The sequence below is a fragment of the Salvelinus fontinalis genome, chromosome 18 (assembly GCF_029448725.1).
Source record: "Salvelinus fontinalis isolate EN_2023a chromosome 18, ASM2944872v1, whole genome shotgun sequence".
NCBI classification, from domain to species: Eukaryota; Metazoa; Chordata; class Actinopteri; order Salmoniformes; family Salmonidae; genus Salvelinus; species Salvelinus fontinalis.
Window position 1 is genome coordinate 14752758 of NC_074682.1, and position 14013 is coordinate 14766770.

Below are 14013 nucleotides of genomic sequence, written 5' to 3' on the forward strand. Positions count from 1 at the left end.
TCCTTTTGGAAGGTTCTCCCATCTTCATTGAAGAACTCTGGAGATCTGTCAGAGTGACCATTCGGTTCTTGGTCACCTCCCTGACCAAGGCCCTTATTCCCCGATTGCTCAGTTTGGCCGGGGGGCCAGCTTTAGGAAGAGTCTTGCTGGTTCCACACTTATTCCATTTAAGAATGATGGAGGCCACTGTGTTCTTGGGGACCTTCAATGCTGCAGAATTTGTTTTAGTACCCTTCCCCAGATCTGTGCCACGACACAATCCTGTCTCGGAGCTATATGGACAATTCTTTGACCTCATGGCTTGGTTTTTGCTCTGACATGCGCTGTCAACTGTGGGACTTTATATAGACAGGTGAGTGCTTTTCCAAATCATGTCCAATCATCAATTGAATTTACCACAGGTGGACTCCAATCAAGTTGTAGAAACATCTCAAGGATGATCAATGGAAACAGAATGCACCTGAGCTTAATTTTGAGTCTTATAGCAGAGGGTCTGTATACTAATGTAAGGTATTTCAGTTTTTTATTTTGAATACATTTGCAAAAATTGCTAAAAGTCTGTTTCTGCTTTGTCATTATGGGGTGTTGTGTGTTGATGGAGGATTTTTTTTAATACATTTTAGAATAAGGCTGTAACGTAACAAAATGTGGGAAAAGTCATGGGGTCTGAATATTTAGTTAATGCACTGTTTATCTATATACAGTGCCATGAAAAAGTCTACACACTCTTGTAGTCTTCGCATTTTGCTGCCTTACATTTTTAGGCAAAAATAAAATGTCCTTCCAATCTACACAACCTACTCCATATTCAAAGTAAATTAACATTTTAGAACATTTTCCAAATAAATAAATTATAAAAACAATAAAGATGTCTTGATTGCGTGTCTTCATACCACAGAGTTAATACTTGGTCGAAGAACATTTGCACAACTCTTAGGATAACATACCTGTATATATTTATTGTTTTTGTCAAAATTGCTCAAGCTCTGTAAATTTCTTTGGGAATCATTGATGGATAGCAATATTCAAACATTGTCTCAAATTTCAAACAATTCACCTAGTGGAAAGTCATTCTGGTTGGTCTTTGGCATTCAAATTTGTACTGCAGAAAAATATAACTTTCTTTCAGGGTTAGGTTTTCAAAAGAAAGCTGAAGCTGGGCTTTGCTCCTTTCATATTTATTTGGATCATGACAAACTCCCCAGTCCCTGCCGCTGACATGCATACCAATAACATGATGCTGCCACCACAATTCTTGAAAATACAGAGGCTTTAACTGTATTTTATTGGATTTGATCCAAACCTGTAGTTCTAATTTAGGCCAAAAAGTAATTTTCCTTGCCTTGTTGACTTGCAGTAGGACAGCAGTGATTTTGGTCTGCTAACTACTATTTTATTTCCGGCGTTGTAGACAACAAGCGGATAAGTCAGTAACGTAGTTCCTCTATGCCAAACTGATGTCGTATTCGAACAGACTTGCAGAATTACTTAATGGCCTTGTCGCAAACAGAATCTATGTTTTGGAGTGGATTTTCTTAACACAGGCTTCCTTCTTTTCACTTTGTCAAAGTTGTTGATCCTATGCATTTTCAAGTATTGTGGTGGCAGCATCATGTTATGGGTATGCTTGTCACCGCCAGTTTAAAACCGCCAGATTAAAATAAATATGAAAGGAGCAAAGCCCAGTTAAAAAGTTAGAGGAAACCCTGCCTCAATAGAGGTAAATTATACGGGACAATTATACAAAATTGAATTCCAAAGACAGCCCAGAATGGCATCCCACTGGGCACACACTGGTTGAATCAATGTTGTTTCCACGTCATTTCAATTAAATTACTTTGAACCAACGTAGAATACACAGTACCAGTCAAATGTTTAGACACACCTACTGATTCAAGGTTTTTTCTTTATTTTTACAATTTTCTATATTGTAGAATAATAGTGAAGACATCAAAACAATGAAATAACACATATGGAATCATGGAGTAACCAACAATGTGTTAAACAAATCTAAATAAATGTTATATTTGAAATTCTTTAAAGTAGCCACCCTTTGCTGTGATGACAGCTTTGCACACTCTCAGCATTCTCTCAACCAACTTCACCTGAAATGCTGTTCCAACAGTCTTGAAGGAGTTCCCACATACTGTATGCTGAGCAGTTGTTAGCTGCTTTTCCTTCACTCTGTGGTCCAACTCATCCCAAACCATCTCAATTGGGTTGAGGTCGGGTGATTGTGGAAGCCAGGTCTTCTGATGCAGCACTCCATCACTCTCCTTCTTGGTCAAATAGCCCTTGTCCTGTTGAAAAACAAATGATAGTCCCACTAAGCCTAAACCAGATGAGATGGCATATCGCTGCAGAATCCTGTGGTAGCCATGCTGGGTAAGTGTGCCTTGAATTCTAAATAAATCCTAGGCAGTGTCAACAGCAAAGCACCCCCACACCATCACATCTCCTCCTCCGTGCTTCATCCATTCACCTACCGCGTCTCACAAAGACACGGCGATTGGAACCAAAAATTTCCAATTTGGACTCATCAGACCAAAGGACAAATTTCCACCGGACTAATGTCCATTGCTTGTGTTTCTTGGCCCAAGCTAGTCTCTTCTTCTTATTGGTGTCCATTAGTAGTGGTTTCTTTGCAGCAATTCGACCATGAAGGCATGATTCACGCAGTCTCGTCTGAACAGTTGATGTTAATGTCTGTTACTTGAACTCTGTGAAGCATTTATTTGGGCTGCAATTTCTGAGGTGCAGTTAACTCTAATGAATGTATCCTCTGCAGCAGAGGTAACTCTGGGTTTTCCTTTCCTGTGGCAGTTCTCATGAGAGCCAGTTTCATCATAGCGCTTGAAGGTTTTTGCAGCTGCACTTGAAGAAACGTTCAAAGTTCTTGAAATGTTCTGGATTGACTGACCTTCACGTCTTAAAGTAATGATGGGCTGTCGTTGCTCTTTGCTTATTTGAGCTGTTCCTGCCATAATATGGACTTGGTCTTTTACCAAATATGGCTATCTTCTGTATACCATCCCTACCTTGTCACAACACAACTGATTGGCTCAAATGCATTAAGAAGGAAGTAAATTCCACAAATTTACTTTAAAGGAAATGAGTAGGTGTGTCCAACCTTTTGACTGGTAATGTACGTCGAATTGACCTCTGTGCCCAGTGGGTTTCCAAGAGGTGTTAACTGTTCCTGACTTGAAAATCTGAGACAAAGTTTCAATATTGTATTGCTGTCCATCAATGATTCCCAACCCAATTTATTGAGCTTGAGCGATGCAAAAAAAAAATATGGATATTATTTGCCCTGAAAGTTGTGCAAAGTTGGTAGAATCATATTCAAAATTATTCACAGCTGTAATAGCTGCCAAAAGTGCTTCGACCAAGTCGGCTATTAACTCTGGGGTGTGAAGAGATACGCATTCAAGACGTAGACCTAGAATTTTCTGTCATTTTTCTTTCACTTTGAAATTGTGGAGTAGAGTAGAACAAAAAACACTATCTATTTTAAGATAACATTTAAGAACATTTTTAGGCAGTAAACGTTGCATTTTAGGCAGCAAACTGCAAGGAGTGTGTAAAATTTCATTAAGCACTGTAAATATTGCAATAGACCATTGCCTATTTTAACCTCTCTGGGATATGTGGGACGGTAGCATCCCACCTGGCCAACATCCAGTGAAAATGCAGAGCACCAAATTCAAATAAATTACTATAAAAATGTAACTTTCATGAAATCACACAATCAATATACCAAATTAAAGCTACACCTGTTGTGAATCCAGCCAACTTGTCAGATTTAGAAAATGCTTTACGGCGAAAGCAAACAACGCTATTATCTGAGGATAGCACCCCAGCAAACAATCACAGACCATCATATGTCAACCCTCTCGGCGCGACACAAAACGCAGAAATAAAGATATAATTCATGCCTTACCTTTGACGAGCTTCTTCTGTTGGCACTCCAATATGTCCCATAAACATCACAAATGGTCCTTTTGTTCGATTAATTCCGTCGATATATATCCAAAATGTCCATTTATTTGGCGCGTTTGATCCAGAAAAACACCGGTTCCAACTTGCACAACGTGACTACAAAATATCTCAAAAGTTACCTGTAAGCATTTTACATTTACATTTTTAGTCATTTAGCAGACGCTCTTATCCAAAGCGACTTACAGTAGAGTGCATACATTTTATTACATTTACATACTGAGACAAGGATATCCCTACCGGCCAAACCCTCCCTAACACGGACGACGCTGTGCCAATTGTGCGTCGCCCCACGGACCTCCCGGTTGCGGCCGGCTGCGACAGAGCCTGGGCGTAAGCTTTGTCCAAACATTTCAAACTACTTTTGTAATACAACTTTAGGTATTTTTTTAACGTAAATAATCAATAAAATTGAAGACGGGATGATCTGTGTTCAATACCTGGAGGAAAACAATGTGTAGCATGCTTTCTGGTCACGCCCCTCTAACAAACAGTACACTTCACTGGAGCCTCATTCTGAACATGGCTACTTCTTCATTTCTCAAAGAAAAAACCTCAACCAATTTCTAAAGACTGTTGACATCCAGTGGAAGCGATAGGAACTGCAGGAAGGTCCCTTAGAAATCTGGATTCCCAATGAAAACCCATTGAAAAGAGAGTGACCTCAAAACAAAACAAAATCTGAATGGTTTGTCCTCTGGGTTTTGCCTGCAAATAAGTTCTGTTATAGTCACAGACATGATTCAAACAGTTTTAGAAACTTCAGAGTGTTTTCTATCCAATACTAATAATAATATGCATATATTAGCATCTGGGACTGAGTAGGAGGCAGTTTACTCTGGGCACGCTTTTCATCCAAACGTGAAAATGTTGCCCCGTATCCACAAGAAGTTTTAAATAGGCTGTTAGACTCCAAATTACAGACCTGGTTTGCTCCATATTTCCCTATGTCAAACCTTCTCAACCAGGATACAGTGCATTTGGAAAGTATTCAGACTGCTTGACTTTTTCCACATTGTGTTATGTTACAGCCTTATTCTAAAATGGATAAAATACATTATTTCCCTCATCAATCTACACACAACACCTAATAATGACGAAGTGAAAACAGTTTTTGAGAAATGTTTGCAGATGTATAAAAAAAAAACGATGCCTTATTTACATAACTATTCAGACCCTTTGCTATGAAACTCGAAATTGAGCTCAGGAGAATCCTGTTTCTGTTATTCATCCTTGATGTTACTACAACTTGATTGGAGTCCACCTGTAGTAAATTCAATTGATCGGACATGATTTGGAAAGGCACACACCTGTCTATATAAGGTCCCAGAGTTGACAGTTCATGTCAGAGCAAAAACCAAGCCATGAGGTCGAAGGAATTGTCTGTAGAGATCCGAGATAGGATTTTGTCCAGGCACAGATCAAGGAACGGTACCAAAACATTTCTGCAGCATTGAAGGTCCCCAAGAACACAATGGTCTCCATCATTCTTAAATGGAAGAAGTTTGGAACCAACAAGACTTCCTAGAGCTGGCTGCCCGGCCAAATTGAGCAATCGGGGGAGAAGGGCCTTGGTCACTCTGACAGAGCTCTACAGTTCCTCTGTGGAGATGGGAGAACCTTCCAGAAGAACAACCATCTCTGCAGCACTCCATGAATCAGGCCTTTGTGGTAGAGTGGCCAGACGGAAGCCACTCCTCAGTAAAAAGCAAATGACAGCCCGCTTGGAGTTTGCCAAAAGGCACCTAAAGGACTCTCAGACCATGATAAGCAAGATTCTCTGGTCTAATGAAACCAAGATTGAACTCTTTGGCCTGAATGCCAAGTGTCACGTCTGGAGGAACCTTGGCACCATCCCTACAGTTAAGCATGGTGGTGGCTGCATCATGCTGTGGGGATGTTTTTCAGCGGCAGGGACTGGGAGACTAGTAAGTATCGAGGGAAAGATAAACAGAGAAAAGTACAGAGAGATCCTTGATGAAACCTGCTCTAGAGTGCTCATGTCCTCAGCCAGGGGTGAAGGTTCACCTTCCAACAGGTCAACAACTCTAAACACACAGCCACGACAACGCAGGAGTGGCTATCTGAATGGGACAAGTATCTGAATGTACTTGAGTGGCTCAGCCAGAGCCCGGACTTGAACCCGATCGAACATCTCTGGAGAGACCTGAAAATAGCTGTGCAGCAACACTCCCCATCCAACCAGATAGTGCTTGAGAGGATCTGCAGAGAAGAAAGGGAGAAGCCCCCCGAATACAGGTGTGCCAAAATTGTAGTGTCATGGCCAAGAAGACTCAAGGCTGTAATTGCTGCTAAAAGTCATTCAACAAAGTATTGAGTAATGGGTCTGAATACTTATTTATATGTATTTCAGTTTTTTATTTGTAATAAATTTGCAAACATTTCTAAAAACCTGTTTTTGATTTTGTCATTACTGGGTATTGTGTTTAGATTGAGGGGGAAAAAACAATGTAATCAATTTTAGAATAAGGCTGTAGCGTAACAAAATTCATAATACTTTCTGAATGCACTGTATATCGTCCAGACGTGCACATCTTACAGCATAAGCCTACTAGGCTATTTACAATTAACGTCTATGAAAATATGTTGTCATTGCTGGGGACATACTGTAAGTGTGTATGCTGTGTGGCCACTAGGCAGACAGGCACGCTCATCTCATAGAAATAGAGGACTCATCTTTATACCCGTGCCATAGAGCCCCACGGTAGAGGCGTCATAATACCCATAAAACCAAACAGGGAAATGGTTCCAATCGTTTCTCCACCATTCATTTTTCCCATAGTGAATTTTTGAAACACTTTAAAATATGGGCTATGTTTCATGTGGGCTTACCCTGGTGTGACGTTTTGATAACCATGTAAATTTCTCTCGGACAAGGTGACTTTTATCAATATATTCGGTCTATTTACTCTCAGATTCAAAAATGATAATTAGCATCAAAATAGACATCAACAAGACTACAATTCCCTGCAAGCTCCTGCATGTCATCTCTATCTGACACCTTTGCTAACAGGTTTTGTGTCAATTTAAAACTTGCACAAGACAGTTCACAGACTTGTGAATTTAAAGAAATGTTAATTTATTCATTACTAAATGTAGGTAACATTAGAAGCTACAATCCGCAATATTAAAGCTGATCTACCCCCTAAAAAATAAATAAAAATAAAAAAAATTATAGTTAATCTAGAGAATCTTACCTTTGCCTCGATTCGGCAGGCTCGTCCAGGTCATCATCATTAGCAGCTAATTAGCATTTCATTTTTGGGAGGTAAATACAAATCAAATCAAATACAGGCAAATATATTGATAAAAGTCACCTTATCCTAGAGAGATTTACATGGTTATCAAAACGTTACGCCAGGGTAAGCCTACTCGAAACACAGCCCTTATTTTAAGTGTTTCTAAAATCCCTTATGGGAGAAATGAATGGTGGAAAACAGATTGGAACCATTTCCTTATTTGACCGCTAGGTTTTATGGGTATTATGACTCATACTGTGGTACTCTATTATGGCACCTGTGACAGCATGGGCAGTGCTACTGAGGCCACCACCCATAGGAATGCCCACTCAGTTGACTACTTTGACTACTTTAAAATGGTGGAAGCCCTCAATGACAATATTCATGCTAAAACGATTATATCCATGATGAGTACTTACACTATAGAGCTGAGACATAGAGAATGACAGCAGGGATCAGGGCTTCGTTCTCTACGTTTTTACAATCTGGAACATTCAATTGAATGGAAACGATGCTGTACTGAACAATCAGTTGAAAAATGGGGAGGTTGTGGGTTGGGAAACGCTGTCAGAATGGCCACTGCTCTTTAAATACGTCACTCATTGCTTCAAGCCATACCTTGCCACACCCATCAAACTGGAGCAAACATACCTCATTCTGTTCAATAACCTTTTGGGGAAATGTGACATTCAATACAAACTGTTCCACACCGTAGTAAACATTCAAGCGATCTTAAATCACCAATGGTCTCTGTTCGCGTGGCCATGAGGAGCTCAACGTGACACCTTGGTGCAGCCGGCAACAACAAACCCATCTACAGCATCAAGACTCACCCCTTCGCAGGTGCATGTGCACACGCAAATGGGTAGTGTGTGGACACCATGTCAATTCTGAGCCTATTGGCACATGCAAGAATACAGATCAGCGTGGAGAAAATAAAACAGGCAATGTGCCACCAAATAATTACTCCCACGTGGCATTACTGTGTTATTATTGTATTATTATGTAATAGCCTACATACATTATTGACTGTACTATTAGGTTGGGTGGTTTGGTTTATTGGGGATTTTTGTCATGGACATAGGCCTACTTGTATATAGGCTTTATCTAAACCTATAACTGAAAACCTACTAAACATAATAGTGTAAACAAAAGATACATTTTATTTTAACTTTCACACTCACACAAATTGAATAGGAGGCTACACCAGAATGGAAATGTGTGTTCTTCCCTGCAAATGACTTTCTGTGGATGTTTTCTCAATTGTAATAACATTTAGCCATAGAAGGTCTGACCTAGTTTCCTTGAACAAAAATATATAGTATTTTTGTTCACTCGTACAGTCACAATAAAGGCCTAGTTCACATATTTGTATTTATTTGTTATTTATTTGTATTTCTAAATGTGGCTATGCACTTTCCAATTCCCCACTGTCCTATAATAAGTTATAAACCTTCCTAATATAGAGTTGCACCCCCTTTTGCCCTCAGAACAGACTCAATTCGTCGGGGCATGGACTCTACAAGGTCGAAAGCGTTCCAGGCCCATGTTGATTCCAATGCTTCACAAGGTTTTGACAAGTCGGATGGATGTCCTTTGGGTGATGGACCATTCGTGATACACACGGAAACTGTTGAGCATGAAAAAAACGCAGCATTGCAGTTCTTGACGCACAAACCACCTACTACCTACCATACCCTGTTCAAAGGCACTTAAATATTTTGTCTTGCCCATTCACCCTCTGAATGGCACACATAAACAATCCTTGTCTCAATTTTCTCAAGGCTTAAAAATCCTTCTTTAACCTGTCTCCTCCGTTTCCTCTACACTGACTGAAATGGATTTAAAGTGACATCAATAAGGGATCAAAGCTTTAACCTGGATTCACCTGGTCAGTATATGTAATGGAAAGAGGAACCTTGGTCCTAATGTTTTGTACACTTAGTCTATAGGCCTATGTCATTATTCTGCATATGGAAGTTGTACATGAAAGTACAGTTGGCAGAATGTACAACATGTCAGTAGCCTTCATTAAGAACAAATCGATTGGGCTTTAATGTGTATGGAAGGAATTCTGCCCTACTCTCTATCTAGTAAACATGGTCGACTTGCACGTTCTGCCTAGAGTTGTTTTAAAGTCTCGTGGCGTAGCTGTAGCATGGTGGTACACGTGACACAGCCAATGATGCATAAACCCAGCCCGCTAGAATAAGAGGGAGGGCCATTCTCGTGCAGATCGCACAGAAAGGGGATGGGTTGGAAGCGCCGTCCAACACGTGAGGCTCATGTGACGGAGGTAGGTCAGCTATCCAACTGAGAGACTGTCTTGTCACAGGGTTTATTTAACACGTAGACCAAACTACTCCTCTCTCACACATTTACCCGGGAGTGGAGCTTCTAAACCATTGCTGTGCTTGGATCTCAGAGTGACACCATCACCTTGACAGTCTGCAAAGCAATAGCTTGTTGAAAGATTATTCTTTATAAAAAAATGTGTTAACTATTGAATAGAAGAACATAACAATAATAGCAAGAAGAAGAAGAAAAATATTTATTTCTTATTTGCTGAAACAGATCTGAAGAAGCCTATTTTTAAGGTTTAATTTTTTGAAGACCAATATTTGGATTTAATAAAGACGCAAAATGGAGAGGATTACAAGTGCACAACCTCCTCCTTGTATGGCAAAACACCAGTTGCTGGAGATGGCAGACATGCAAGGGTAAGTCCCCAGAAACAGCTGGTAATTTATGCATTATAACATGCAAAACAACCGGGTATTGTTGTGTAAATAAATAAATAACATTAAGCATGATTTCTTATCAATATTTTATTCGCATTGTCCTATAGAATGGATTTCCCAATGTACGTGTACAAACCACGACGGGGGTTGAAGCGCGGGGAAGACAGTAAGGTATGCTACAGTTCTTTACTTTAAACATTTTGTTCATTTAGTTTAAAACAACATGTTCATCTTTGGTAATATATTCATTCTTATTCCATATTGAATATATGTTACACATTGACTTACAAATGTATGCATGTTTTCCCGCAGGAGTCGTACAAGTTACCCCACCGATTGATTGAGAAGAAAAGACGCGACAGAATCAATGAATGCATTGCCCAACTGAAGGATTTATTGCCAGAACATCTCAAACTTGCAGTGAGTACGACTTTAATGTGTACTGACTATGTAATAGCAATGCAAAAGGTCTAGCGCCACCTGGTTCATGTTTAATTTGTTTTTGTCGAATCGATGCCTTGATTAGTCTGACATTTAATTCAAACATTTAGCCTGATATGACAAAGGAAAGTTATTATTCGATTTTTTTCCCTCATAATTATCCCCCACGATGAAATCGGGAGGAGACAGTGGATCTGTCTCCGGCCGTCCGTTCGTTCGATCGTATGTTAAACGCGATATCTTAGACAGCACGGGGCCGATGTTGACAAAACGTGGGTGAATTATGCTCTTTGCCATAGAGATCCTGTAATTTACAAAATTTGACTGATTGATTGGCCCAAGGCGGGAGCTATAGTAATTAACTGAAATCTGCATCATTTGTGGGGGACGACGTGTTTACTGTTGCCTTTTGTAAATGTGTTTTATTATTATTATTAATATTATTATTATTATATCAATACTTGTTCATATTATCATACTGAAAAGGTTGGCTAATTATAATTACTTGATTTAACTGCCTACACATATTGACACAAAGCCTTTAAAAACAATACATATTACATAAATAGTACACTGATCAACTCTGTTTTTAAGTTGTAGTTATGGCATTGTGTTTGAATGTTGGTGTGTGCGATTCCCTGCCTTCCCCCCTGTGGTGGTGTGTCCTTTGTTCAGCTGCTGAAAGTGTTACATAAGAAAGATCAACATGCTTATGGAAGGTTTTCCTGTTTTAGACTTTGGGCCATTTGGAGAAAGCTGTGGTGTTGGAACTCACCCTGAAGCATGTGAAAGCCCTGAGCACTCTCCTGGATCAGCAGCAGCAGAAAATCATTGCATTACAGAATGGCATGCAAATCAGTAAGTTTGACACCGTGAGATACACTGTTTCATTTTATTATGGGCTACACCCTATTCCCCCCGATCAATAGTTTTATTTATTATTGACATACCATCGAGACGGTGGTTTCATTGCCAAAACTGTAGTATTATTGAATATATCTGATATGACTTTGTTTCTCACAGGTGATCAGAGCAGTGTTAGCTCAGAGAACAGTGAGGAGATGTTCCGCCTTGGTTTCCATGTCTGTGCTAAGGAGGTCCTCCAGTACCTGGCTAACCAGGAGAGTAGCAAAGACCACCTGACCCCCTCCCACATGATCAGCCATCTTCAGAAAGTAGCATCAGAGGTGCTCCAGGGTCCACCCAGGCCCAAGCCAGAAGAGTCTACCCACAAACCCGTCGAGAGCATGGAAAAGCCTGCTGGTCATCCGCCTAAGGGCAACGAGGGTAACACCAAGAACTTTGTGTCTGTCATTCAAAGGACATACCCCCACGGACATGGGGAGCAGAGTGGCAGTGACACAGACACTGACAGCGGCTATGGAGGGGAACACGAGAAACGGGACCCCAAAGGCCAACGCACAAGCTGCTACGGCAAGGAGGGGGAGCTCAAGTATGATGTGGCTGAGAGGATGGCAGGAGGTGGCATCAAGCAGGAGGGTGATGAGCCCCAGATCAAGAGGTTAAGAGCTGACTCCTCAGAGGATGAGTCTTCCTCTGGACAGGTGGTCAGCAGCCACGGAAGCTACATGAGCTTCTCCCAACACCAGACCCCACTCTGCATGCCCTTCTACCTCATCCCCCAAATGGCTGCAGCATGGCCCATGCTGGAGAAGTGCTGGTACCAAGGGGGCATGCCCCTTTTGTACCCAGGCATGAGTGGTTCTGCAGCCAGCTTGTCTCCAGAGAAACTACCCCAAAACCTGGTAATGTCGCCCAGGCCAGGTTCCCCGGCACACCACCAGACACCTATGGATTCACCAGCTCTCTTCCAGGCTTTAAAGCAAGTCCCCCCCATGAACTTGGAATCCAAAGACTGATATGCTTTTGTGTTTGCACCCTGATCTATGAATATTTGGTGTTGAATGAATCGCCTGCTGGAAGGCATCCAGGGAATGGGAAAACAAAGACGAGAGCACCAGCAAGCAGCTGTTTCACCCCTCAGCCCACATTCTCCCTTTGAGAGCAAACAGCAACTGTTACAGACAAACACAGTAGCCACCACCCTCCAAGCTAGCACCCATACACTCAGAGGAGCCTTGGAGCCAGTCAGCACTGAAGCTCAGTCCCTTTAGAGGCTCAGATATGACCTGTTGCAAAGTTCTGAGTAACTGTAAAGAGATGGTCTACACAAGGACATGACAAAAGTGTTTGAGGGTGAGACTTACCGTGGGGATGGTTTCTCTGCACTTCTGTTTAATCTCAGAGTTAAACCCAGAATGTGATGCGCAGACAGCACAGCCCCCAGCCATTCGGACCTGCCCTTTGCACACATCGGTCTATAATGAATGTAAGAATTGTAACGAAACCCCTGTAGATGCTGCTTGAGTTTCTACGTGTTGTAAACCTGTCACTGGAGGTTGAAACTGAAACTGCAACAGACCTTCCTTTAGACTAGAACGCTACCAAATACGTCTCTGGTTTATGTTGACCAGGGTAGTCACAAAATCATTGCTCCCTCTTCACCCACCAAGTGTACCTTGCAGCTAAATTGATTTTTATTCTTTAAACAAGTCAGGATGGTGTCACAGGACCTGATCTGCGCTCATGATGTAAATACAGAAGTGATTTTAGTTTTGAGTTTGTAACTCACTACCATTCGTGCAAGTAGTTCTTGTGAGGTAATGTCTTGTAATTATTTTGTTTATACTACTTGTACATATCTATTTTTGATACATGACCTACAGAGTGTATTTTCATTGTGACTAGAAGGAGAGAGTTTTAGCTGGCCATTTTGCTGTATACCAAGAGAATGTGTACATAGCATTGTGCTAGACCTGATTTGCATCATGCTCATTATTAATTTCTCGTCTGGTCAATTTCGGTCCTGATCTAAGTTTATGCTGTTGCCTTTACTTGTTTATAGCAGACAACAATTACGGCGGATGTCTAACTGTATTTGTATTAATTATTGAGTCTGTGGCAAAGAGAGGAGAGTGAATGTAACATTAAGGCAAAATGTTAGTTTTATATAGAACGAGGTACTTGGATTTGTATTTTAGGATCTAACAGATGGTTGCTTGTTGTACATATTTTGTCTAGTATTGTTGACATACATTTTTAAAGATATTAATAAAGATGTTTTTTCCCCTGTGGAAATAAGTGTTTGGGTCGGAATCTTGGTAGAACACTTTAGCATGTTGCACATCAAAGCAACCCAAACTGGCTTCTCATCCAGTGGCGGTCAGTGCCATTTAAGATGAGGGAGGACACTTTTTTTTTTACATTCATTAGCATGGCCTTTTCTATTACAGCATATCGGATTACTGTGATTCATACTCCATTCACTCAGTTCAATGTAACATTGATAGATCCAGGCTACTACTGTACATGATACTAGAATTTTCCCTATACCCATCATGAAGTTGCTACAACCTAACCTATGAATGAAAGTTTACAACGTAGTTGCACACAGGTCGAAAGAAAAATTTAAGGTGATAGACAGTGGCACATTCAATACCGCATTGCATAGTCTTACCTGCATTTAGCTCATCTAGGGTGTAATCATTAGT

General features: G+C 40.8%; 1 protein-coding gene across 1 annotated transcript; it reads left to right on the top strand.

Moving 5' to 3' along the window:
• Positions 1–9561: 9561 nt before the first annotated feature.
• On the top strand, positions 9562–13603 carry LOC129815026 (class E basic helix-loop-helix protein 40-like). Its single transcript, XM_055868302.1, has 5 exons — positions 9562–9979; positions 10108–10171; positions 10313–10420; positions 11176–11299; positions 11465–13603. The coding sequence occupies exons 1-5, from the start codon at positions 9903–9905 to the stop codon at positions 12319–12321; spliced, it is 1230 nt and encodes a 409-aa protein (XP_055724277.1). The 5' UTR covers positions 9562–9902; the 3' UTR covers positions 12322–13603.
• The last annotated feature ends 410 nt before the right edge of the window (positions 13604–14013 follow it).

Coding starts and splice junctions, on each gene's coding strand:
- LOC129815026 (XM_055868302.1), top strand. CDS start 9,903: ATGGAGAGGATTACAAGTGCACAACCTCCTCCTTGTATGGCAAAACAC. Junction 10,172..10,312: donor AGCGCGGGGAAGACAGTAAG/GTATGCTACAGT, acceptor GTTTTCCCGCAG/GAGTCGTACAAGTTACCCCA. Junction 11,300..11,464: donor ACAGAATGGCATGCAAATCA/GTAAGTTTGACA, acceptor TGTTTCTCACAG/GTGATCAGAGCAGTGTTAGC.